The 26,528-nt window shown below is 32.6% G+C and overlaps 9 protein-coding genes and 1 non-coding gene across 10 annotated transcripts; 5 read left to right on the forward strand and 5 right to left on the reverse strand.

The window, feature by feature from the left end:
- The first annotated feature begins 820 nt into the window (after positions 1–820).
- TPHA0Ftrna3T lies at positions 821–892 on the forward strand. Its single transcript has one exon. It is a non-coding gene; the product is annotated as a tRNA-Thr (tRNA).
- A 193-nt stretch (positions 893–1,085) lies between these two features.
- Positions 1,086–1,805, reverse strand: OPI3 (bifunctional phosphatidyl-N-methylethanolamine N-methyltransferase/phosphatidyl-N-dimethylethanolamine N-methyltransferase; the record flags this gene model as incomplete). Its single annotated transcript, XM_003686226.1, has 1 exon — positions 1,086–1,805. One exon carries the CDS (start codon positions 1,803–1,805, stop codon positions 1,086–1,088), a length of 720 nt encoding a protein of 239 aa, XP_003686274.1.
- Positions 1,806–2,750: 945 nt separating this feature from the next.
- UBA1 (E1 ubiquitin-activating protein UBA1) lies at positions 2,751–5,822 on the reverse strand (the record flags this gene model as incomplete). The annotated part of the gene is made up of 1 exon (XM_003686227.1): positions 2,751–5,822. One exon carries the CDS (start codon positions 5,820–5,822, stop codon positions 2,751–2,753), a length of 3,072 nt encoding a protein of 1,023 aa, XP_003686275.1.
- Positions 5,823–6,378: 556 nt separating this feature from the next.
- On the forward strand, positions 6,379–6,960 carry MOG1 (Ran GTPase-binding protein MOG1; the record flags this gene model as incomplete). Its single annotated transcript, XM_003686228.1, has 1 exon — positions 6,379–6,960. The coding sequence occupies one exon, from the start codon at positions 6,379–6,381 to the stop codon at positions 6,958–6,960; it is 582 nt and encodes a 193-aa protein (XP_003686276.1).
- An 876-nt stretch (positions 6,961–7,836) lies between these two features.
- TPHA0F03630 (uncharacterized protein) lies at positions 7,837–9,060 on the forward strand (the record flags this gene model as incomplete). Its single annotated transcript, XM_003686229.1, has 1 exon — positions 7,837–9,060. One exon carries the CDS (start codon positions 7,837–7,839, stop codon positions 9,058–9,060), a length of 1,224 nt encoding a protein of 407 aa, XP_003686277.1.
- A 277-nt stretch (positions 9,061–9,337) lies between these two features.
- Positions 9,338–11,266, reverse strand: SAC1 (phosphatidylinositol-3-phosphatase SAC1; the record flags this gene model as incomplete). The annotated part of the gene is made up of 1 exon (XM_003686230.1): positions 9,338–11,266. One exon carries the CDS (start codon positions 11,264–11,266, stop codon positions 9,338–9,340), a length of 1,929 nt encoding a protein of 642 aa, XP_003686278.1.
- A 1,705-nt stretch (positions 11,267–12,971) lies between these two features.
- DOA1 (Doa1p) lies at positions 12,972–15,194 on the forward strand (the record flags this gene model as incomplete). Its single annotated transcript, XM_003686231.1, has 1 exon — positions 12,972–15,194. One exon carries the CDS (start codon positions 12,972–12,974, stop codon positions 15,192–15,194), a length of 2,223 nt encoding a protein of 740 aa, XP_003686279.1.
- A 319-nt stretch (positions 15,195–15,513) lies between these two features.
- MIR1 (Mir1p) lies at positions 15,514–16,470 on the reverse strand (the record flags this gene model as incomplete). Its single annotated transcript, XM_003686232.1, has 1 exon — positions 15,514–16,470. One exon carries the CDS (start codon positions 16,468–16,470, stop codon positions 15,514–15,516), a length of 957 nt encoding a protein of 318 aa, XP_003686280.1.
- Positions 16,471–18,722: 2,252 nt separating this feature from the next.
- Positions 18,723–22,616, forward strand: OXP1 (5-oxoprolinase; the record flags this gene model as incomplete). The annotated part of the gene is made up of 1 exon (XM_003686233.1): positions 18,723–22,616. One exon carries the CDS (start codon positions 18,723–18,725, stop codon positions 22,614–22,616), a length of 3,894 nt encoding a protein of 1,297 aa, XP_003686281.1.
- Positions 22,617–24,728: 2,112 nt separating this feature from the next.
- On the reverse strand, positions 24,729–26,054 carry TPHA0F03680 (uncharacterized protein; the record flags this gene model as incomplete). The annotated part of the gene is made up of 1 exon (XM_003686234.1): positions 24,729–26,054. The coding sequence occupies one exon, from the start codon at positions 26,052–26,054 to the stop codon at positions 24,729–24,731; it is 1,326 nt and encodes a 441-aa protein (XP_003686282.1).
- Between the last annotated feature and the right edge of the window lie 474 nt (positions 26,055–26,528).

Raw genomic sequence — 26,528 nt, forward strand, 5'->3', positions numbered from 1 at the left:
AGAGGTAACAACTGGTATCATATATTCAGCTATACCTCCAGTGACATTTCCAACACTAAGTCTATATAGAATTGTTTAAATATACTAATAAAAGACCAATCAATTATTTAACTATTACGAAATGGACTACTCGAAAGCAACTAAAGTGACTAAAACGGCACTAACTTAGATGTTGGTACTAACCGACATAAGGTTGTTTCTCCACACCAACATAAGGTTGCTTCTCCACAAATTTAAATATCTAGTATGTAATTTAACAACTATTAATATATTAAAGCAATGAATACAACTATTGAGCAAAAACGTTGAAGGTTAGTGTCAGAAGAATTATTGTAGTGTATGTGACAGAACTAAGTGTTTATGACACTTTGAGTCCAGAACCAATAGATCACTTACTAATGGAAAGAGGTCCAGAACAATCTTCCAAGTGGTAGGTGAAAATTTCTACACTACAATGTAAATGGCTACATGATAAACACAGATGTACAATACAGCACTAAAGAGCCTAGGAGGATGAATGAACACGTACACATGTTCATTCAACTGTCAGATTAACTCATATATAAGGAGGGCATCTAACTCTATATAGAATAGTTTAATTACACTAATAAAAGATCAATCGATTATTTAACTATAAAGAAGATGGACTATACTAGAGCAACTGAAGTGGCTAATGACACTAACTTAGATGTTGGAACTACCCAACATAAGCTTGTTTCTCCACAGTTAGTTCTTAAGTTGATTGGTTATATGTTTAGATCCTTTGTAATCTGCTTCAATATTACGAACTCGGTTCGAGAAGTTTCCCGAAGTATTTTTCGCCCCTTTGGCCAAGTGGTAAGGCATCGCACTCGTAATGCGGGGATCATGGGTTCAATTCCCATAGGGGGCATGTGTTTTCTTTTTTGCATTATCATCATAGTGCAATAACTATCTATCTATTATATATTAAAATGCATGTGTATGTGTAATTAATATTACAAAATTATTTATCTATTGTACATTTCTGCACATGCATGCATGAGTATCATTGTAAAAAGATATAGTAAGCAAACAGTAGTCTTAAATTATAATATGTGTTAATCTTAGTTGTTCTTCTTAGTTTTACCTTCATCACGTAGTGCATAAATATGACTAGTGAATGGTTCTTCCAATTTTAATGCACAGGAGTACATAGTATAGACGGTAAATGTAACAAGTAAACCAGCGGCCTTACCATAAACCAAAGAGGTACCTAAGAAAGATAAAGTGGAACCTTGGTACATTGGGTTATTGGAGACGTTGAATGGGAAAGAAACAACTCTTTCATCCATCAAAATGCCGAAATAATCACCTAAGTATGTACCAGTGATACCTAACTGGTACATAGACGAAATGACTAAAACCTGGCCAATTAAGAAACTGACAACACCGGCAATCTTAACGTAAGTATGTTCTAAATATGGAGAAGTGAATTGATTTTTTAATGCTTGTTCAAAAAAGTAATCACGAGCAATACCTAATGAAAAGATAGTAAATGCTAAAATGTAACAACCTCTCTTTGCATTACCAGCTAATTTTGTTAAAAAATGAGTAGAAAATTCTAAACGGGCAACTAGATTCCAGAAGATGGGATTAAAGGCAACGAGTAACAGACTAATCTTCAAATTTTGATCATCGAAGTTAATTGATTCGAATAAATCTAAATAAATATCTAGAATATAATCAAATGCACTCGATAGTGAATTAATAGTTTCGGTGTTTTTGGCAGCTGAAGTTATTGCTGAGGAAACTGCAGAGACAGCAGAATTAGTAACAGAGCTCATTATTGTGGTATCTTGAATTGGACTTTTAGTTTTATGAAGTGATGAAATCAACTATACAAAAAGTTTACGAAATAAAGTTACACTTATGGAATGAAAAAAAATAACAATCTTATATATAAAGTATCAATAAAAGAAAATTAAGGTTATGTGCAAATCAAGAAAATATAATTAAAGAGCAATTATTTCAAGTATAACTTATTGGCAACAGTAAGGAACGCTAAATTTTAAACGATAAGACTCTTAATAAGTAGCAGCAATTATCACCTCTTCATCAAAAATCAGAATTTTTGAAATATTTTGAAACATGCGTTAGCGCATCATTGCACTTCCTTCAATTATTTTTCCGAATTGTGTTCAAGTACCACAATAAATTACAAATTACTAATCTTACTAGTTCAGAATATATAAAATAATATCTTTCAACTCGAACTTTCGCTAGAAGTTACCATCGAATCACAAGTACGATCAATCAAATAAGAGAAGGAGAGATAACGTTTATCAAAACTTGTTTGTCGTACATTTTTGCTTACTAAAATTTACAATTTCTCCTACAGTCTCTCCCACACTTTCTTCCAATATTTCTTTACTTGTTGGTTTGTTGAACCAAATTAAGAAGAACAAATCATCCAGCAAACATTGCAAATAAAAGATCATTTTTTGGAAAAACTGTTTTATATGCTATGTAAACGTTATACCATGTGTATATGCGGGTAATGGTGTTTTTTTTCTAATTGTGATGGCAATAAGATGATGATGGTATTGCAGTGAAGGGTGATAAGAAACTCTCAGTTAATAGAGGTAGGGAAGGAGAAATAGATTATTGTTTAGATATGTCAATGTTGCATAACTATTACTATAACACAATCAAAAGTTAAATAAAAATATTATGTGTGCTGTTTTCTTACATATGTAAATATATATTATGTATGGGGAGAGAAAATAAGCTTACAATTGGATTACGACGTAAGGTACTTCGACATCTTCACCTTCTTTGTCATCTGCACATATTTCTAAGATCATGGTTTTGACGTGAGATGGGATTTCTTTCTTGGTAACAAATTTAACTAATTCAGTTATAGTTAAATCCATTCTTTCCTTTAACTTCTTTGCTGGGAAAAAAGAAGCGTATAATAAAGATACACCGTATGATAACATAGTGATTTCTAAACTTTCTTCTTTTTCAAAATGAGAGATTAAATCCTTCAATTTGATATCACCTTGAATATTAAATCTGTCCCAAATCTTGTCATATTCTGTGTCGTTGTACTTAGCCTTTGGAGATGCAATTGGTTCTGAAAAGCCAAAGAATGGTAGAGCTAAATTAACAAAACCATTCTTATATTGTTCAATGTCTGTCTTACCATCAACAACTTTATATAGTTCTAGGTTGACAAGACCAGTAACTAATGCTGTTGTTGTAGCAATGGCTGGAATGATACGACCTGCAATGAATTTAGTCTTTTGAAGATCAGCAGTTTCAATAGAATAATTCAAAGCTCTACAGTTTGAACAAGCAGTTATAAATTCAATGTGGTGATTAGTATCGTCATCTTTTTCGAATTCAACAGGTACTAATTTTGAATCGGAACCTAATGTAGAAGGATCTGGAAGAGACTTCACTAAGATGTCAATGCCGTCATTGGCGTTGCCAGCGTTTGGATCTGGATCATCATCATTTACTTGAATTTTGATATTTGAACTTGGTGAAAAGTCTGGAATAATCATACCATCAATTACTGATTTATAATGTTTAATATCAGGATTATTAAAATCACCCTTTAAACCAAAGTTAAAAGCACGTAAATTGGCACCAGCAACAACGAAATGGAAATGATCATTATTATTGATATCAAATGTTAATGGTGTAGGAGCACGCTTTGGTCCAGACCAAAATGGAGCTCCATTAGAAGTTTTGGCATCCTTAGGGAAATTATATAATAATTGTTGAATATCGTTGGTGAATTTGGTCTCAAATTCAGTTCTTGCCCATTTAATACATTCATCAAAATCTTTAGGTCTCTCGGTAAATGAAGCAGATATGGATTCAAATATACCCTTGACATCACCACTTTGTTTTAAAACATTTTCTAGAAAGTTTGGATCAGATAAGAATAAATTAACATTTTCTGGAGCATCGGCAAAATAACCTTGGAATAAAGATTTAGCCCAAGCAATTGTATGATCTATTTTGTTTGGGAAAGAACGTAAAGTACATAGTGGAATAGACTTTTCAGGTGGATCTCTAGAAGATGAGTAGGATTCTGTTACTCTTGGAATAATTACTTGCGTATTACCCTTTGTACCTAAAGTACCAGATTCCAAAAGTGGTTTACCGAAGAACACACAACGACGATCAACATAAGTACGTGCATCGACATTATCTAAGGCGTTGGTTACAAAATCCAAACTTTGCCAGAATGCATCATCAAAGATATCTTCAGTTTCTGAACCAACTTTATCTATTTTAGGAATTATTTTATTTTTTAAGTCTGGGTTCATTGCAATGACAGCATCTGCAGCTACTTCTGATTTATTTCTACCGACATCTTTTGGTCTAAATAAGAATTGACGATTTAAGTTAGACCTTTCAATTGAATCATTATCTGTTACAAATATTTTACCATTTTCACCAGAGCCTAAACCTAACAACGCCCAATTCTTTAACATTTCACAACCAATAGCACCAGAACCAACAAGAAATACCTTTGAGTTAGCTAATTTCTTTTGGAAATCTAAACCAAAGACAGCAATTTGACTATCATAACGTGAGTTGATTGGTTTTGTATTTTCTTCAGTTCTTGGGAAATTCTTAGAGTCTGGTAACGATTCCAAAGAATCGAAATATAAGAATTGCTTAGTTGGGGTGAATTTACCAGAACAACCTTTTAAAATCTCTTGAGCTACTAGACCGCCAAAAAATGCTACAATACCAGGAATATCACCCCTTGCTTGATAAGATAACTCCTTGATCAATTCCTTGTCAATTTGAGGATCTTCGTTAGAATCTTCTAAACCCAAAACTTTTGGTTCTTGGACAGCCAAGTCGGTGACTAATTTAATCATTTCGTTGGCATCTTCATCATTCATTGGTCTTGGCAATTGATTTTGATGTCTAATTTGAAATTGGTGTAATGCTTGGAACCCTAAATGTAATTGCGGGGTTCTGTCAAATTTAGCAAAGTCAGAAAATAAAAATTCTGGGTTTGATAAACTTTCTCGTAAGGTACTGAAATTCAACTTAACTGGAACTTTAACCTCAGTAAAAATACCACCTTTAATATAAGTACCCAATTCTTTAACAGAACCTATTCTGAATGCGAAAGGACCCAGAACTTCGACTTTATAAATACCGTTATCATTTAGCTTTTCCAAACCTTCAACTTCGGAGAATTTTACATAATTACCATCCTCCAAACCATGTCTATTATCATCTAACATTGTAACGGTACCATCCGCTTCAATATCTGATACAATACCACTCTTTGGCTCTTCACCAGTAGAGTCAATGACTGAAAATTCCTCACCGAAATCAACGAAAATGTTACCAAACAAACCTCTCGTTTCAGTGGAAATAAATTTAATTCCTTTCTTATGACAAAATTCATTGATTTTAATTTTATCTTCCAATGAAACGGTATCTGTTGTAACAATGACTTGAAATTGTTTTAAATTTTCAAAATCAGAATCAATATTTTCTAGAGCATCGACTGGCACATAAGCATTTAACTCCTTTAATTTATTTATTGATACAACATCTCTTTTAGAGCCAACATTTTCCTCAGAGAAAAAAAATTGGGTAGATAAATCTTCAATTTTAATTAATTCAGGGTCATATAATTTCATTGATTTAACACCTGCAAGAGCAACATTCTTGGCAATTTCAATACCTAGACCTTTCATACCAATAATCAAAATGTTGGAAAGTTGCATCTTTAGCATAGCCTCCTTACCCAGGACATAAAGTTGACGAGAGTATAAACCCTCGTCAATTTCACCATTCATGACCTGATTACTCATGTTAATGTGATTTATTTCAATTCTAGATTGATATATTTATTGTCTAGTTTTTTGACCCTTACAAGATAATAATTAAAATTATTAACAAATATCTATTTAAGAAAAAGATCTGGAATTCCTTTTAGATGTATACAATATAAAACCGGCCTAAATTTATTGTGAATTGGAGTATTTAAAGGTCTACTAATTTGTAATTTGTAACTTTCAGACTAGCGTATACTATTATTAATAATTCATTTTTACAATTTTTTAGAGATTATCAATATTTTAAAAACCTTGAATGTGTTTAAATTGCTGTATTTTGATAGTTACCCCTAGCTATAGCCGGGTAATCACAGTATATAATGTGAAAAGTTATAAGGTCCACGACATCTCATCTCAATAAATGATGCTTAGTAAAAGACCTTCAGTGATATTTGCCCTTGTCTATTTGATATAGTTTTAGAATTTTTGGATAAAAAGGTAGTTTTATACTCTATCATTAGAAATATTTTTTGATCCAGATTTTTAACGGGACATTGCCTATTAACTGAGTTGAAAAGAGTAAGAAATCAAAATGAATACAGAAAAGGTTCAATTATATGGTGGAACCATTTCATCAACAATTCCTTCAGGGTTCTTGGATGTTTCTATGATCCGTGAGGTTCCTGATACTCAAGAGGTATATGTCAACAGTAGAACCGATTCTGACCACTTTGATGATGGTTTGGGCAGAAACGAAAGTATCATTTTTGATTTGCTAGAGAGGGTGGATGCTACAGACGACAAGGAAGCATTAGAAGTACATATAGGAGAAATTTCGGAGTTGAACGATTCTGATGGTTGGTTAAAGATAAACTGGAAACAATTAGATAACACTTCTCAAACAGTAATCTTAATTGAATCTGCCAAAAAATGGGGGAAACAGTCGTTAGAGGAAGTTGTTGTCATATGCATGGGATTGATACGATTCAAAGAATTTGATACAGACGTTGTGATCACCATTAATGTCCCATTAGGAACTAAATTATTAGATTCAGAGAATGAACAGAAATTGAAAGAATCCGTTTGTGAGAATTCTAATGTCAAAGCTGCATACCGCATACTTCAAACTACTATTAAAGATTTTAAAATTGTTGATAAAACATTATTTGTATAGAATTATAATATTTTATAAGAAAAAACAATAGATATAATCGGAGTTATCTAAATAGCATTACTACAATGTAAATTTCATTTACAACTTTCTCTAAAAAGAAATCATAATCGTTGTGTGTTTTTTTTTGTCTTCAGCAATTTCGAAAAGTTAATATTGTTATCCTACGTGGCCATCAGCCGCAAGAGAAGGTTTTATTCTTTTCTCAGATGCTGCATTCTCAACTCTACAGTTCGTAACTGTTTGAAAAGTAATGGAAAGTAAACGACATTATACAGTAACATTCATCTATTGAAAATTTGTAATTTACGTGTTCTTCGAAAATTTATGCAAGTAACACCGCATTAAGACGAATTAGAGATCTAGTGAGGGTTAGGTTACCTAGAAAGAGACGAAATATAATAATTATATAATGTTCAATTTTAATTCATGAACTAATAGATGAGTTATTGCGTGAATGAAGAAGTAATACATGATAGCATCATGATTGCCAGTTACTTGTCCTGAAAAGTTTGCAGGAAGTATTATAATTAGTTCTTTGCAAAAACATAATAAAAGAGTAAAGCTATTTGTTTCTTATATATACACATAAATGCAGGTAAATTTAATTTTACCTAGTTAATTTGCTTCTTAACCTGTTCTTGTTTATATAATATTGTTAATTCAATTGCATTAGAATTTTCATCTTTCTAAAAGGTAACTGTTAGAAAAGAAAAGCTATCTTGTTGAGATTTATTGAAAGGTTAAGGTTAAGGTTAACATATCACTATTTAAAAGGGAGGAACTTTGATGGTTACCTGAATTCATTAAGGACGCTCATATATGTTTATGAATTAAAAATTAGAATAACGACTATAAGTTACAATTACAATTACAATAATGTCTAAAAGAGCTAGAAAAAATTCAATAAGGACAAAGATCTTGTTAACATCTTTATTTACAACTATTATTACACTAATATTTGTGAAAGTAGTATTCTTTATGTTCTCAAGTGATGTTGATATTAGTTTTAAAAATTTAAATGCAGAACTATCAGGTAATCTTCAATCAACGAACCTGTTAACTAAAAATAAAGGATTAAATGGAGAACTTTATGATAAAATAGAGGAGTTAGCAAATCAAATAATAAAAGAACAAAGTCTGCAAACAAAGGAACTGGATAAACAGAGACGTTATCTAGAGAAAAAAATAAATTCACTAAAGGAGCTACCGGCAAGATCATCTCAGTCTTTAAGGGAAAAATTGACTTATCAATTTGAATATGATAGTTCCAAAAAATTTCCAGCATATATTTGGCAGATATTTACAGAAACTTCTATTGGTAATAAGAAGACCAACGAAGTAAAAAATGAAGATACCTTAAATTTACTTTGGGGTGATAAGAATCCAGGTTTCGTTGATGAAGTTTTTGATAATAATGAAGTAATAAAAGCAATGATAAAGTATCATTACTCTAATATACCCGAAATTTTAGAAGCTTTTGAATCGCTACCATCTGAAATTTTAAAGGTTGATTTTTTTAAATTCTTATTATTGTTGGCTCGTGGCGGTACATACGTTGATTCTGATACGATACCTTTGATCCCAATTCCTAATTGGATTCCTGAATCAATAAATACTAAAGATGTTGGTCTTCTGATAGGAATCGAACATGATTCCAGTCCAGCTAATTGGGAACAAACATTTGCTAGAAGGTTACAGTTTGGTACTTGGATCATCCAAGCTAAACCAGGTCATCCAGTAATAAAAGAAATGGTTGCAAGAATAACTGAATTCACCCTAAAACGTAAAAGTGAAGATAACCTTTTAGTGAATGTTAGGAACGATGTTAATGTAATGAATTGGACTGGTGCTGGTATATGGACAGATATTTTATTTTCTTATTTTAATGACTATTTAAAGAGTGGTCTATCGACAAAAGTTAGTTGGAAAGAGTTTCATTTACTAGAAAACCCTAAATTATTAAGTGATGTACTTGTCTTTCCAGCCTTTTCATTCAATGCACCAAAGGAAATCACTAATCAAGATCCAAATAAGTCATATTATTTCTGTCATCATGAAAAAAAGAAGTCATGGAAAAACATTCCAAAAGTAGAAAACTAGTATGATCCTTTTAGTATAATAATTTAATAATTTATGAATGGTTTAGTTAGGAGTAGATTAATGTTAATGGATAATATTCTTTGGCTATTAATAATATCTTGGATTTCTATTATTAATTCGATTCTGGTATTATATCTGCGGAAAGAATTCTTGACGAGCTATAAACGTAAAATATTAAATCTTATTAAAAGTTCTTAAATTTCATTAAAGTTATTATACATCGATATATAGAAATAGATTCATTAAAGGTTAGCACGGATGGGAGCTCATTGTGTATCTAATCTTTCTTATTATTTGTAGGTTTGGAGAACCTTGGACTAACGACATATTTTAAGCCCTTGAATTGCTGTTCTTTGTCATGAGTTTCTTGTACGACCAAGAAACCGATATCAGATAATTTAGGCCAGTTAACAAATTGCATACCATGTTTGAAGATAAAGCTAGTTAAAGCAACTATCGTAATCGAGGCAATGAGGAAGAAAGTTAAGTTCTTAGAACTTGTAAAATAACCTTTTGGGAATAAGATAGTAGCGAAAAGAACAGTGATTGCAGCAATCAAAATGATTGGGATAAATTGGACATATAATGGTCTTCTGTCAGGGAATGCTGATTGAATAGAAGAAATATATGGCTTGAAGTTACCCAAAAATAAATCATAGGAATCTTGTCTTGGACCATCGGTTAAATTGTTTTGATAATAACGAGAGATGGAGTTGATTAAATCATTGAAAGCACCCATTTTAGTACGTTTACCTGTTCTTGTAAAATCAGTCTTCAATGCACCAGTACCTGAATAAGATTCACTAACAGCATCAGCATTATCAGCCCATAAGTTTTGGAAAGCTTCCAATAGAGACTTGTCAATATCAGCCCATTGGGATTGATCTAAAATACAGTTAGATTCTTCAAAAGCGTTTTGAAGAACCCAATGGGCTATAACTGATTGAACAACATTTGTTCTATCCAAACAATCCATACAGTTTGTTCTGATAACTGCGTCTTGTTCGGAGGAAATTCTAACAGTTTCGCCAGCTGCATTTTCAACTTTGTGGAAGGTATTTGAACTTTTGAAACCATTCTTTTGTAACACGTCAATTAATATTTTGACCTTGTTCCACTTCATGTTACGACATTCATGATGGAAATCGAAGTAAATGTAATGTAATTTTGGATCATTTAAGGCATTAATTGCTTGTTCATAAGCATTTTTAACTGGTGATTCATAACCAGATTGGTTAACTAAATTAATTAAATAATTGTCACCATATATTTTTTCTTGTTCGGCGAAATGCTTTTTGGTAGCTTCGTAATTTGATGCAACATCATTATCACCTAGGAATAAATTTGGCTTATATTTTAAGTTATTAACTTCAGCCCAATAGACAGGGACTGAACCTCTTGTTTGAACGAAAGAGAAACTTTCAAGAGGTGCATTACAAGCTGTAGCTTCGACAAACAATACTTGTTCAGTTTCATTGAAATTTCCAACGTTACCATCTTCATCAATACCACGTCTGAAGTATCTAGTACCGGCTCTGAATCTACTACGTCTGGTGATTAAACCTAAAGTGATTGGATTATAGTTAAAAACGGTACGGATAGCTTTACAGAAACCATAAATGACTGGTTGAATAAAGTAATCAACCTTTGGATCCTCTCTAGCTAAAGTTTGTAAATCTTCTGTTAAGTAATGGTTCCAAAAAAATCTAGTATCGGCATTCCTCCAGTCAATTTTATCTTCAATAGATGTTCTGAATTTTTGACTTCTTTGTCTTGTATTTACTAAATCATAAGTGTATGAGAAATATAATTGAGCATTATTCAATTGTAAGTTTAATAATTTGATATACTCTTGTTCATCGGCATCTATTCTAGCAGAATCTTGAACTGGGATAATAGAATGTTGAGTGATCTTGTAGACTGGTTCACCATTGAATCTGGCAGTTTCCTCTACGGAATTAGCCACAATAGCGTATCTGTTTAATTTTAATCTAATGAAACCTAATAAACAAGCGATTTCTGTGATGTTACCGGTGGTTGGGAATTCCTCTTGACCAACAACTTTAACACCTTGGTCATGATTTGAAAATTGTAAAACATCATTGAAAGTTTTCTTAATATCATCTTCAGTGATAGTTTCAGTTACAGCTGGTTTAAACAATAAACCGTCTGGAGTAGAAGCGAATAATAATGGACCGGTAGTCATGTTGGCCGTAAGTTTATGTAGTCAATTGTTATAGAAAGGAACAATTGAATTAAATTTTGTTATAATTGCCTATCGTTTTCAATATTTTGTTTTCTGTTTCAATATTATGGTTCAAATAATGAAAAAAAACAAACGTTACTTTTATAGTTGTATAAAATAGCGATCACTTAATTAATTAAGTTTTATGGTAGCAACTATGTGATTTGTACGTTAGATAATATATCACTTGTTTATATATGAATCTAAGTTGCTGCTGAATAATATATATTATATTTGAGCAGTTTTGAGATTAATAACTAAATACTGAATTTAATATCTAATCATAAACAAGAAATCTAAAATTCCATTACACTGAGTAACGAAAAGAAATAAAAGTCAAGTTAACGAATTTGTTAATGGGGAGAAAGCTAGAAGAGAATACTACTACATATATTACATATATGAAACTATCTAAAAAGAAAAAATCGACAAAACCTTCTTTTCAGTGGTAATTTTTCAAATATTTCCCTCTCTTGAAAGAAGAAATCAACCATATTGATGCAATGCAGAAAAAGCTATATTTTAAGTTATTATTTAAAGATATTTATTTATTTACTTGTTTATTTAGTAGTAGCTTTTGTACTACCCTTTAAGTTTTTTACAGTAGCATCGTTCAGTTCTGTTATTTTTCCATATTGTTGCTGTTACAGTTACTGTTGTCGCCGTACTCGTAGTTGTTGTGGTGGTGCATTATTTATTTTCAATTTTTTGATTATATCTCTTGAACGAAAATAATCAAAAAAGGAAAGTCAGGGAGAGCAGCACTAGTAATGTTCAGTAAGAGATTGGATTATAAAACAAACGGAAGTAACAACATATCTGTATGTGAGGTTATGCTGTTAGTACTGTCGGTTTTTAGTGATATATATGTGCATGTCATTATATCTTAAGCGAAAAGACAAGGTTCACTGCAATTAAACTGAATACAGACTAGTATATTCGCTACTGCCTTGCCTGTTCATCCACACATGATTGTGTTTTTTTTTAATTATGCAATGACAGTGCCTCCTACTAATGTTAAAAATATAGTTGTAGTTGTCGAGAAAACGAGAATAGTAATCAGTAGCAGTGTGTGTCCGGTGCTCTTCCTCTCTCTTAGCAGACACCACGAACTCTAAAGGCACGCCATTAACAACATCTCTCATTTGAAAAACACCACTGTACTGCATTGATAACAACTGCGGGCTGTTCAACACAGAGAGTGATTTTTTGTGCTCTTTTAGGAAACACCGTGATAAATGCCTTGTGCGAATTAGCAATTTTACGTAGGGTAATTAATTAATTCTTATACGAACAAAAAAGACAAGACAGATCACAGTTACCCAGCTTCTTGTTTTATTACCCTCATTTTGTAATTTTACTTCGCTACCGATGTACCAACCATGAAAAATTAATACTTTGCTTTTCATGACAACAATTTGATAACACAAATCTTAAAAGTTTCATGTAAGGTAGGGTAATATCTACATATATTTCATAAAGTTTACAATTATAAAAAATGGGATACCATAGTTAATATAATTAATTAGTCAATACTGCTAAATTATCTGTTGTATATAATGTAATATATCGTTGACTAAGTTTTGAGTTTCTGCTGAACTAGGTTTATGGTTGAGTTGTCTAACTTTCCTGTAGAACATTAAACTGTGTGAATATTTTTCCCCCAATGAATTATAAATTGAGCGCCACCTTGAAAGGTCATACCCAGGATGTTAGAGATCTAGTAACCATTGATGACAATCGCATTGCAAGTGTCTCAAGAGACGGAACTCTCAGGGTTTGGTCAAAGACAAACAATAATCAATGGGATGACGGTACAATTGTATATTCAGATAAAAATTTCTTAAATTCAGTAACATTTGATTCAACTAATAATTTAATATATTTTGGTGGTAAGGATTCTTTAATTAATGCAAAATACACGAATTCATCTTTAGATGATGATCCAATTATTACTTTAATTGGTCATGAAGGTAATGTTTGTTCATTAAATTATGATGAAAAATCAAATTTAGTTACAAGTGGTAGTTGGGACATGACCGCTAAAGTTTGGAAAAATGGTGAAATGAAAGGAGATTTAAAAGGCCACAAAGGTTCAGTGTGGGATTCAGTCGTTTTGAGTTCTCATGCTGATTCCAATGACGCACATTTTATTACTGTTTCGGCTGATAAATATGTTAAAATTTGGAATAGTAAAAATGTTATTTTGAATAATTTCTATAATATTCATTCAGATGTAATAAGAAAAGTATTACCTTTAGAAGATGGTAAAAAATTTATAACGGCATCAAATGATTCATTTATTAAAGTTGTTGAAACAGAAACGGGTAAAGTATTGAATACTTTCTCGGGACATGAAAGTTTTGTTTATTCAATTGCTAGAAATAAACACAATGACGATGAATTAATATCATGTGGCGAGGATAGGTCTGTTAGAATTTGGTCCCTATCTACCGGTTTGGTGCAACAGGTAATAAGATTACCAGCTATATCAATATGGTGTATTGATACATTACCTAATGGTGATATAATCGTGGGGTCTAGTGATAATACAATAAGAATATTCACAAGAGATAGTACAAGAGCAGCCGAAGAGGAAGAATTACAACTATTTGAAGAATCTGTGTCGAATTCTTCTTTAAATGCCAATGCAATGGATTTTGATGAATCAAAATTATTACCATACGATACATTAAATCTTCCAGGTAAAAAGGAAGGACAACTAATAGTGGTCAAATCACCATCCACTGGTGTTATTGAAGCTCACCAGTATACACAGGGGAAATGGGCTAAAATAGGTGATGTTGTTGGTTCATCTAATACTGGAAATGACCAAAAAATTGAATTTGAAGGGAAAAAGTATGATTATGTATTCGATGTTGATATTCAAGAAGGTCAACCACCTTTGAAATTGCCCGTTAATGCCAATGATAACCCATACATACTGGCCGATCAGTTTTTAATGAAATATGATTTATCTTCCACTTATAAAGATCAGATTGTTAACTTTATTATTACCAATACCAATGGTGTTGCTTTGGATAACACCGCACCACCTGATCCATCACCAAGCGCGCATATAGATGATAATACTTCCAGGAATGATATAATTAATTATTTGGTTTTGCCTGTAAAAGAGTTCTTATCTATTTCAGCTTTTAATCCTGATACCATTTTCAACGGTATTGTTAAGTTAAACGCTGGACAGGAAAAAAAAGTTCAGTTTGAAGATGACTTGTTGGCTGAACTTGGCACTGCACTAAATGACATAGACAATGGATGGGAGTTACTATTATCAATTGCCAATAGGATTAAAGAGGATTGGACCACGAAAATTCCCTCGTTTGATATCATGAGAATAATTGTTACAAAACTTCCCGAACCCGCGTACTTAATGGATTATGTTAAAACAGGTTTAGATAGTGCTGATATTAGAATTTCTATGCTAACTGTTCGTATGTTAGTAAATGCTTTTGGAAATGAAAAATGGGGGTTGGATTTAATGGCGTCCAAAGATATTAAAGAAAACTTATTTGAGACAATCGGTACTAATTTTCCAACAGCAACTATGCAACAGGCATCAAACTATGCTCTTTCAGTTTCTACCTTAATTTTCAATTACTCAGCATTATTATCGAGAAATAATAATGAAAATATCGATTTAATTCATATTTTATCGGAAGCTATAAATAATAAATTTGCAAAATTAGAAGAATATCAAGATTCTGAGGAAGCCTGTTACAGATTAATTGTTGCCTATGGTAATATGTCATTAGTTGAACCTGCTTTAAAGAGTTTTGCTAGCTCAGTCACTTGGTTAAATAAAGCAAAATCCACTTATGGAACAATTCCAAGATTTGAACAAATTTTTAGAGACATCGGAGTGTGAAAACAATTAATATATACCTAACATAGGTTTATAAATTTTACTATATGTTAATATTAAAAATTGAATTTTTTTAAATGATTATTTATTTACAAATGTTAAATAAAAATATAATACTACGAATATGGAAATATTAAGTTACAATGTATCGCTTTACTTTATCTAATCTTCAACTTTTGTTTAAAGAGGAACATTGAAAATCATGACGTTTAAGATATATGAATACAAAGATTCTTTCGTATTTTGATAAAGGATTGCTGACAGTTTACCGGCAATTAAATTATGTTTGTATACTTTATGTTCTTAATCAGTTAGTGACAAATTAATGACCACCACCACCGATTTCAATAGTTGGTGGACAACCTAGTGACTTCTTTAATGTGCCGTAAATACCGAATTGTAAGGAAGTTAGAGTACCGACCATGACTAAACGTGTTGGTAAACCAGTGAAGGAACCAACAAAACCTAATTGTTTAGCTAATTGGGCTAATAGACCTATTGTAGATTGGCCTGGGGCCTTCTTTGTCTTGTTAACCTTGGATAACAAAGTATCAGCAGGTTGAGAAACAATGGCAGCGGCCAAACCAGCAGTCAAACCAGATAATAAATTGACAGCAGTTTGCACGGAACCAGATAATGTTTCCTTTTCACCGACAATACCGAAGTATAGTTCAGAGGCTCTTTCAAATACTAAGAATTTAGCGATATTGTATGGAATTTGCTTGAATAAGATTGGAGTGAAACCACTGTAGAATGAACCAACACCTTCTTCCTTTAAGATTCTTGAGAAACCACCGACCAAACCATTAGCAAATTGTGGTTGAGAAACCAATCTAATTCTTGTAGCTTCTAATGGGCATAAAGCAATATCAGCCAAGAATTCAGCAGCAGCGGCAGAACCCATGTAAATGGAGTTCTTGTAGTTAGTAGCAGTTTCATAACCTAATTGATCGATGAAAAATTTCTTGAAAACCTCATAACCACCAAACTTGAAAGCACCTTGAATTGAGTAACCCAATAATGTTGGACCGAAACCAGTTAATAATGCACCGGAACCTTCTTGAGAAATAATTTTTCTAAAAGAACCTACCATACCTGTGTTATACACAGTTGGTTCTAATTGGATTCTAGTTTTAACGACATCGATTGGGACCATTGAAGAATGAGTAGTACCACAACCAATAGCACCTGCTAAGGCAAATTTAGCATAATCACCAACTGAATATTGTGGGATTACAGGTTGAATGTTAGTTTCCAGAGTAGATTTAGGGGCAGACATGATAAATAATACGAAGCTTATTAGTTATTTTCTTTATACTATGTATAATTTTCAATATAAAAGGTTTGTTTTTAAGAAAGAAAATCAGACCTCTAGGTAATACGGATCTCTTTATAATAGTTCAAAAATAGTTCATATTTTATATATATATATATTTATAAAATCATATCTACTATTGTTATTGTTATGTTTCTTGACACTGTAGAATAGAAACAAACACAGTAAAACATGCGTACGCAGAGATAAATCAAACTTTAAAAAAGAATGAAAAGAAAAATTACTGAAGCAAGTTACTTTTCAGTTTTCAAGAAAACTGAAAACTTGCATTTTGTTTCTTTTGAACAAATTAAAAGCCAGAGATTCATCATTATAGATGGATCTGGGGGAGGAGACTATTAATATTTTACTCGCCAGTGACTGGCAGTGCCCGCAGAATTGAATGATGAATAATTTGTGGGCACTTTGTATCGGGCTCTCATTTCCATCCCGCCTGGGCATTCCATTATGGACAAATAAAAATAGAGTATGACTTATGCAGATAGAAATTTACAGTTTTACACGCATATGTTATTATAAGACCTTGTTAATAAGAGGATACTTGCACTTTCCGTTACATACATTCTAAAGGATATCCTATTCGATGGGCGTGTAAGTCAGCTATTTCTGCTATCGAATCAGTATTAATCACATAACAATAGCAGTTTACTTAATTGTCCTATATATAGATGTGTGTGTGTGTGCATGTAACAACGTAACACGGTCAAAGTTATTTTATGTTTTAACTTACTATGTAAATTGTAACACTCTCTCTAGTCCGGTTCAACTTATAGGAGGAACATCATATCATCGATTTTACGTGCGTAGACTACCAATTGGGACATTTATACTTCTTTAAGCAATAAAAAGAAAATTGTAGCGATGTCATTGGCCGACACCTATTCCGTAACGTGATTTATCTCTGCACTCCTCTACTTTCTGTATCCTATCGGTCAAAGACAACTATAGTACAAGTTCTCCTTAGCTATCTGCTTCTTTTCTCTCTCTCACTTTTTGATGGATTTCAATCGGAAAAACAACAGACAAAATCCACAGGAGGGACACAAATGTGAACATATATGATGGTGATGAGATGATGCGCATGTGATCGGTATTTTGGAAATATGGAGCACGTGATAGATGAACACGTTCGTCGCACCATGTATCTATTTTTACCCTGTCCAACAAATATGACACTATTTTCATATTTGAAAAATTAGGGGGAGGCAATAGAAGAGTTTGTATTCTTATCACACACACATACATACGTAAACTATAAACAGTCATAAATATGTACAGTCATCTTATACGTAATACAAGGATGTGATATTACAGATTATCACTACGTAATATAAGGTTCTTCGAAATGATTTCAATCATTATTTTTTCAATCCTTTGCATTGTTCTGACACAAAAACTTACCAAAAAAAGCATTGTTAGTATATCTTTTTAATTGTGTATTGCATTGAACACATACATACAATACTATATATATACGTAAAAAAATTAAGGGTTTGTTTAATTTTTCTCGTAACTGATCTATTTTAAAAGTAAGACATATAAATAGAATGATTGATTATCGAAATATATGAATCTTCGTTGAAATAAAATATTCACTTTTTCTTTGTTTGTCTATCTTAGAGCTGTGAGTTTTTAAGATTGCATTAACTTTTCATATATATATATATATATGTATAAAATATTTAAATGTAAATTCGAGGATACATAGAGATTTGAACATTACTATTTATTTGTTATAATTACCGAGGTTCATAAACTTATAATTAATAATATTCATAACTCAAACATTTGTTTTATAACCTGGTAGTTTTCTTCAAACATCTGCATTCTTTTTTTTTAGTTGTTTTTCTACATCAATTTTTAATCTTTTATCTTTTTTTTATATATATCATATTATTTTATTATTTTTCTGATTTGTTGGGATTGTAGAAAATATAGGGTTATATAAAAAAGTATATCTAATAGAGCTAATTAAGGAGGAGAAAGAACACAAAAAGAGGTACTAAAGAATAAAGTACAAATTACCTGTAATCATATTTAGATATTTCAGTTATTTTAATACTTTATTCATTTTATTTATATAGATACAAATATTTATATCTATAAAAGAAAATTAAAATTTGAACTTTAAAATTTAAAATTTGGAAGAATATTGACAAAATCATATTTTAAATATTTTTACTAACTGTGACAAAATGGTTAGCAATTATGGAAATATTAGAATCGCAATAGATAGAGGTGGTACATTTACAGATTGCATAGGTAATATAGGTACTGGTAAAAAAGAAGATGATAGAATAATAAAATTATTATCAGTTGATCCAAAAAATTATGATGATGCTCCTTTGGAAGGAATAAGACGACTATTGGAAATATTTGAAAATAAAACTATTCCAAGAAATACAAAATTAGACATTTCAAACGTTCAAAGTATCAGAATGGGAACAACATTAGCTACAAATTGTGCTTTAGAGAGAAATGGTGAAGATTGTTGTTTCATTACTACAAAAGGTTTTAAAGATACATTACTTATAGGAGATCAAACAAGACCAAACATTTTCGAATTGAATATTGCAAGAGATAAATTAAAACCTTTATTTAATATGTGTGTTGAAATTGATGAGAGAATTACTTTGGAAGATTTTTCAGAAGATCCAGAAAAAATTATTACAAAAGTAGATCAAGATGATGACAATCTAGTAATTGGCAAAAGTGGAGAGGCTGTCAGAATAATAAAAAAACCAGATCTTAACGAAATAAGATCAACATTGAATCTTGTCTACCAATCTGGAATTCGTTCAATTGCAGTTGCATTTGTGCATTCATATACATATCCAAACCATGAATTACTTATAAAAAAAATTGCAGAGGATATTGGTTTTGAACACATTTCTTTATCTTCAGAAATTTCTCCAATGATTAAATTTTTACCTAGGGCTTATAGTGCCGTAGCGGACGCATATTTGACACCAGTGATAAAAAATTATTTAAAAAAGATCTCACATGGACTATTCATCAAAAACGACAGCACTGCTGGCTCAGGAAATACTTTAAAAAATATACAGTTCATGCAATCTGATGGAGGCTTAGTTGAAGGAGATAAGTTTTCAGGTTTGAAATCAATTTTATCTGGTCCTGCTGGTGGGATTGTTGGATATGCCGAAACGTGTTATGATCCAGAAAATTCTATACCTTTGATTGGTTTCGACATGGGAGGAACTTCGACCGATGTGAGCAGATATGGCAGTGGTAAATTACAACATGTTTTTGAAACAGTTACAGCAGGTATTACCATTCAGTCACCACAACTAGATATACACACCATTGCTGCGGGAGGCAGTTCAATCCTATCATGGGAAAATGGTTTGTTTAAAGTAGGACCAAAATCAGCATCTGCAGATCCAGGACCTGCTTGTTATAGAAAAAATGGACCATTAACAATAACAGATGCAAATTTATATCTGGGGCGTCTTATTCCTGAAATGTTTCCACACATTTTTGGTCCAAATGAAAATGAACCTTTAGATTTAGAGATTACTAAAGATAAGTTCGAACAATTGACAACAAAAATCAACAAAGATCTTAAAGTGAAGATGACTACAGATGAAGTAGTTTATGGTTTCTTAAAAGTCGCCTGTGAATCAATGGCTAGACCAATTAGAGCATTAACAGAAGCAAAAGGCTATGAAATATCGAAACATAGATTGGTTTCATTTGGTGGAGCTGGTGGACAGCATGCAGTTGCAGTCGCGGAAAGTTTAGGAATAGATACAGTTTTAATTCATAGATATTCTTCAGTTCTATCCGCATACGGGATATTTTTAGCTAACGTTGTAGAAGAACAACAAAAACCTTCCTCTCTTGTTTTATCAGATGCAAATTCAAGAAGAATAGTAGAAAAGGAGTTCAAAGATTTAGAGTTAATTTGTAAAAGCAAGTTATATAATCAAAATTTTTTTGATGAGGATATTAATATAGAAAGATACTTAAACCTGAGATATGAGGGTACTGAAACTGGTTTGATGATCTTACAAGAAGAAGAAAATATCTGGAATTTCCAGAAATGGTTTTCGTCTGCCCACCATAGAGAATTTGGATTTTCTTTTGACAACAAGCGCATAATTGTTGATGACATTAGAGTTAGAGCAATAGGTAAATCGAATATCCGGGCTGAAAGTTCTGTTGATAAACAATTAGCTATATACCATCAGAAAGTTGTAGATTCGATGAAAAATATCTTTATGACTAAAAGCATTTTTTTTGAAAACAAAAGAATAGATACACCAATTTATCAGATTGAGAAAATGGAATACGGTACTCAAATCAGAGGTCCTGCTATTTTAGCCGATTCTACTCAAACAAACGTTCTACCTCCTAATGCAATTGCTACGGTATTAGAATCTCACATTTTTATTAAGATAGATCATGATGACAATAAGAGCATAGTCGATAGAGAAGGTGCTGTAAATCCTGTTTTACTTTCAATATTCAGTCATAGATTCATGGATATCGCAGAGCAAATGGGGACACAATTGCGTAAGACTTCTGTCTCAACTAATGTTAAAGAAAGGTTAGATTTTTCATGTGCATTGTTTGACAATAAAGGAAACTTAGTAGCAAACGCCCCTCATGTTCCTGTCCATTTGGGTTCTATGTCCACATGTATAAAATTACAAGCCAAGTTATGGGAAGGTAAATTAAAACCCAATGATGTATTGATAACAAACCATCCTGAAGCAGGTGGTACACACTTGCCTGATATTACCGTTATATCACCAACATTCTCTTCAGATGGAGATATTATATTTTATGTTGCTTCCAGAGCACATCATGCAGAGATTGGTGGTATATTACCTGGTTCTATTCCACCGAATTCAAAAGAATTATATGAAGAAGGTGTTGCTATTTATTCTGAACTATTAGTCAAAGAAGGTATATTCCAAGAGGATATGGTCTACAAATGGTTTGTGGAGGAACCTGGAAAATATTATGGGTGCTCAGGTTCTAGGAAAGTTAGTGACAACATCAGTGATCTTAAAGCTCAGATAGCAGCAAATACAAAGGGTATTCACCTGATCAATACTTTAATAACTGATTACTCATTAGATATAATTATCAAATATATGAAGGCTATCCAACAGAATGCATGCGAAACAATTAAAAAAATGCTCAAGCAATTAACATCTCATTATGGTAGAAATGTATTTGAAAGCGAAGATAGAATGGATGATGGATCTCTTATCAAATTGAAAGTGACATTAAATAATGAAGATGATGAGTATATATTCAACTTTTCGGAGACATCTTCACAAGTTTATGGTAATTTAAACGCTCCAGAAGCTATTACAAATTCTGCCATCTTATACTGTCTAAGATGTTTAGTAGGAGAAGATATCCCACTAAACCAAGGATGCTTAGAACCATTAACAATAATAATTCCTAAAGGATCTATTTTAAGTCCTAACAAAGGTGCTGCCGTTGTCGGTGGTAATGTCCTAACATCACAGAGGGTTACCGATGTTATTTTGAAAACATTTAATGTTATGGCTGATTCACAAGGTGATTGTAATAATTTTACATTTGGAACGAAATGCGTTGTTGACTCCGATGGAGATACTATTGATGGTTTTGGATATTATGAAACTATATGTGGTGGCGTGGGAGCAGGTGCACCATCATGGAGGGGCGATGGCTGGGATGGAGCTAGCGCTGTACATACGAATATGACTAACACTCGTATGACTGATCCTGAAGTTTTTGAAAAGAGATATCCTGTGTTACTAAGAGAGTTTTCTATCCGTGAAAATTCAGGTGGTAATGGCCATTTCAGAGGTGGTTGTGGTGTCATTAGAAAAATCGAATTTAGGAAACCTGTGATTGCATCAATACTCTCTGAACGTCGTGTTCTCCCACCTAATGGACTTCATGGAGGTATGAATGGCTTGAGAGGAGAAAATACTTGGTTCAGAAGTGATACATCTGCATTCATTAATATAGGTGGAAAAAATACAGTTAATGTTCAAACAGGTGACGTTGTGATTATCAAAACACCTGGAGGTGGAGGATATGGAGTAAAAATAACATATTGACATGCTAGTAACTTATGAAATCATTTGAATGCTTTAGTTATATTTGGTGTGCATTGATTTGTGTCTTTATTTTTTGGATTCAATATTAGAATACCAATTATATTTAAAGTATATTCATAGTACATAGCCTACTCCTAGTCAGTCTTTCTCATCTTGTATTGAAATATGAGTAATGCTTGAATTTCAAATATTTGGTGAGGAAAGAGGAAAGAGGAATGGAGAGAAGACGAAAAAGCCGGGAGACGGTAAATCCTCCGAGCGTTTTCCGGCAAGAGACAGATCCGAGTGGCGTGACGCAAACATATCTGGTACTATTTCAGTTTGGCATGACAGACATTGCATGCGCAAACGCAAATCTCTAGTCTGAGATTAGTAGAAAATATTTGATATTTAAACACTGAGGATTTTATGAATTTATATTTACTTAATACTTTAATTTATATTTACTTAACACTTTAATTTCCTTACTTAAAAGAAAATATGTTAGAGACATATGCTCAAAAAATTTCGAGCAGGTGTGCTTTTTATTTGATGGCATCACACTGTCTGAAATGTTAGAAAAGAAACTATGCAGATCATGTACCGAACTTTACATAATGCAAATGCAAAACTGCACAATTGTGTTTCATGTAAATAATAACGACCTGCTATCCATTCTTGGCGCCAATTTTATGAGTTTACACATTTTGATGGATCAGTTTCCTTATACCTTTTTACAGTTGCTACTTATTAATGATATGATTTCATTCAGCAAACTTTGTGAGAAATATGTAACGAAGTTATGACATTGGAACTACGAAATTACTCAAGTTATTCGTAAAATCTAAAGCATTTCAAAAAACTGCTATTTCTAAAAAGTAATTTCAAAAAATGTCTCGATTTTCAATTCTCTGGGAATCGAGCCAGCTTCTGAAATGACATTTTAAAAACAACAGTTTTATTGTATGATTTGGATTTAACGAATAAATTGAGTGATTTTGTAGTTCCATGCTTTCAATTTTTTTCTCTAAATTCTGGAAGAATTCCTTTACTGAATTTCAGCACCTGATTTATCTGGCACCTCTTTTCATATTTTAGACAATGCGGTGCCCTTACATAAAAAGTATGTCTGCTCGAAATTGTTTGAGTATATGTCTCTAACATTATTTCTTTCAAGTGAGGGAAGTGTTATATTTTTTACGCTGCAGTACTTGTGCAAAAAGAGAACTGCATAATCGTTGTTAGTTATTATCTCTTTAATCCTCTCCTCTATACGACTTTCTTCACAAAAATCTCTTCTTCAACTGTTTTCGAGTCACATTCATTTTGTTCATCATTATTCAAAAGGCGAAGCCTGGTTTGGATCGTATATAGACTTGCAATTAGTTGTTGTTCTGACATTGTTGTCATGTTCGGTTTGTTTTCGTATTCTTTATTAATTTATAAGGAAATTAAAGTATTAAGTGAATATAAATTAAAGCATTAAGTAAATGCAAACCTATACAATTCTCGGTCTTCAAATACCAAATATTTAACTTAATCTCAGACTAGAGATTGCGTCTTTGCATACAATGTCTGTCATGCGAAATTGCAATAACGTGAGAGATGTTTGTGTCAGCACCACTCCTATCTGTCACTTGCTGGAAACACTCGCCGCGCTTCAACATGCGCGCTCGCGCTGTGAAACTTGAAAAACAAGAAAACAGTCGGTCGGTGTTAACTGTTCTATGACATGAAGAGAAAAAACTAAACGCAGTAACCTGTAGTTAATGAAGTAGCACTAACAAAGTGTACATTGTGGAAATATGAGTAATGCCTGAATTCATATTTTGGCATTGTAGCCGCGTAAAACATTAACCTAACTTCTAACATTAAGTTAGAGGTGAAAAGATATGGGTGTCAATATAACTTTATAGCAATGTGGTAACAAAATTATATTCACTCAATCCAACACATAAAGATAAAAAAGCATGTGTATCAATCATGTCACATATATAATTTATATAAGGAATAGAAATAATATAAGCAATTACAACTCGACTAATTGTACAAACTACTATTACAACAACACTGATAGTAGCACGTCTTCCCAGTACGCCCAACTACTATCTTAACACAACAGAAACTAACACTTTAGCCATTATAACATTCACCATCGACACCACCATATGCCTTCACATAAACTTCGCCGACCCAAGCAGAATCTTGCCCTTTTGTGTTACTCATGCCACCAGAGAGGCAGAACTTAGATGCACTAGCATAACATTGAGCTGAATTGCAATTTTGCACCTGTGTTACTAAGCCAAACGGATTTGAGTATGCATACTCTTGAGCTGCCTTTGTATACTCTGACCATTCCACCCAATCTTCTAGGTAACCTAAATTGCACCCCCAGTCATTGTAAGACATCCAAAATGGATCTGTTGAACGCTTCTCAAATGTTGAATTAGTGCTGTTGATTTGAAGAGAAGGGCAATACGTCGAATTCCCACATCTTGCAAGAGTTTCAATTGCATCGTCAAGTCCATCAATATCAGTAACTGTTGAAACATTGTGAAATTCTTGAGAATGCACAAAATGGTAGCCAGCATGAACCATTTCACCGGTTGCATTTGAGTAAAGAGCATTAGCAGATACCAACATATCGTGAATGGTAAGATCATGTTTGTCTATGGTACTTACTACATTGTGATGTTTTCTACCATCTACATATATAAATGCATTCGCCATTATATGAGCATAACCAGGTAAAGAATTGTCAGAACGTTTTTTCAGGCCTTTGTCAGATGCCACACTGCTATCACTATCATATATCCAATCACCACTTTTACCTTTTGAAGAAAGTACAGTACCTGCAAAGATAAATGTACCTAGTAAAGCACCAGTCCACAGACAGGTTCCGATCAACAAACCAGCCCCAGCTGGAACTGTAATGCCCAGCAAAGCCAAGAACGTAGGCTGACATGCTGCAATATATAAACTTGAAGCTCCAGCTGCCACGGTACCAAACACCGCAATAGCCCCATCGACAGAAGCCTCTCCCCAAGACTCTCTTTTCACAGGAAAAGTAAAATCAGTTGATTGACTTACAGATATAACAGAAGAACTCCTGGCAATTGCTGACAAATTTCTAACATGCTCAGACTTTACTATCGCACTGGTACCATTTTTGAAAAAAGGTATCGTTTGAAACATGCCCCAGAAAAGATGAAATAAGTGAATTATTGTTAGAAGAATAAAGAAACTTGATATAAAAAGAGGGAGATAGAATTGCAAATACTTCCCTCGCCCTTTGAGTCTGTTATAAGAAGCTTGCACTTCCAAATCATATTGTGACGTAGGCTGAGATGGTGTTGTCAACTCTTTTTGTTCCAATGCATCTTCCAGTTCCTGTATTCTAGTCTCCTGCTCCTCCAAACGTCTCCGCAATTTTGCAACCTCATTCGAATTATCAATCATCTTTACCAATGTTCTCTCTGATAAATGAGTGACTTGACCTTAGCTGAAGTTTTCGCCTCTGTGACAGTCTTATATTGACCAAGTTAACTGACTTCAAATACTTGAAAATTACAACTTCCAGTTATCTGAATAAACAAAGATATTTTTGACTCGTATTTATATCAATCTCTGCCAGGAATAGAGTTCTCGAAAAAATATCGTGGTAGCCTCTCTGACCAATAGCGCATTTCCCTTGGCAATTGAGTCTAACAACTACAATTCTCTTCTAGTTACGAGTTGCTGTAGTTGTTTATGAAATTCATGGTTGCAAAAACCACTGGCGGGCGCAAGAAATTTCAGTTTCCTCTTCGCTGTACAAAGTAGTCTCGCACTGCATTACTTGTTCGCAGCACATTTCTTTTTTTAGTCAAGTTTAAAACACAAACTTTTCTCTCTAAGAATGAATCACTAGTTCATTTAAAGAACGTTAGTATA

Source organism: Tetrapisispora phaffii, chromosome 6 (genome assembly GCF_000236905.1).
Source record: "Tetrapisispora phaffii CBS 4417 chromosome 6, complete genome".
NCBI classification, from domain to species: domain Eukaryota; kingdom Fungi; phylum Ascomycota; class Saccharomycetes; order Saccharomycetales; family Saccharomycetaceae; genus Tetrapisispora; species Tetrapisispora phaffii.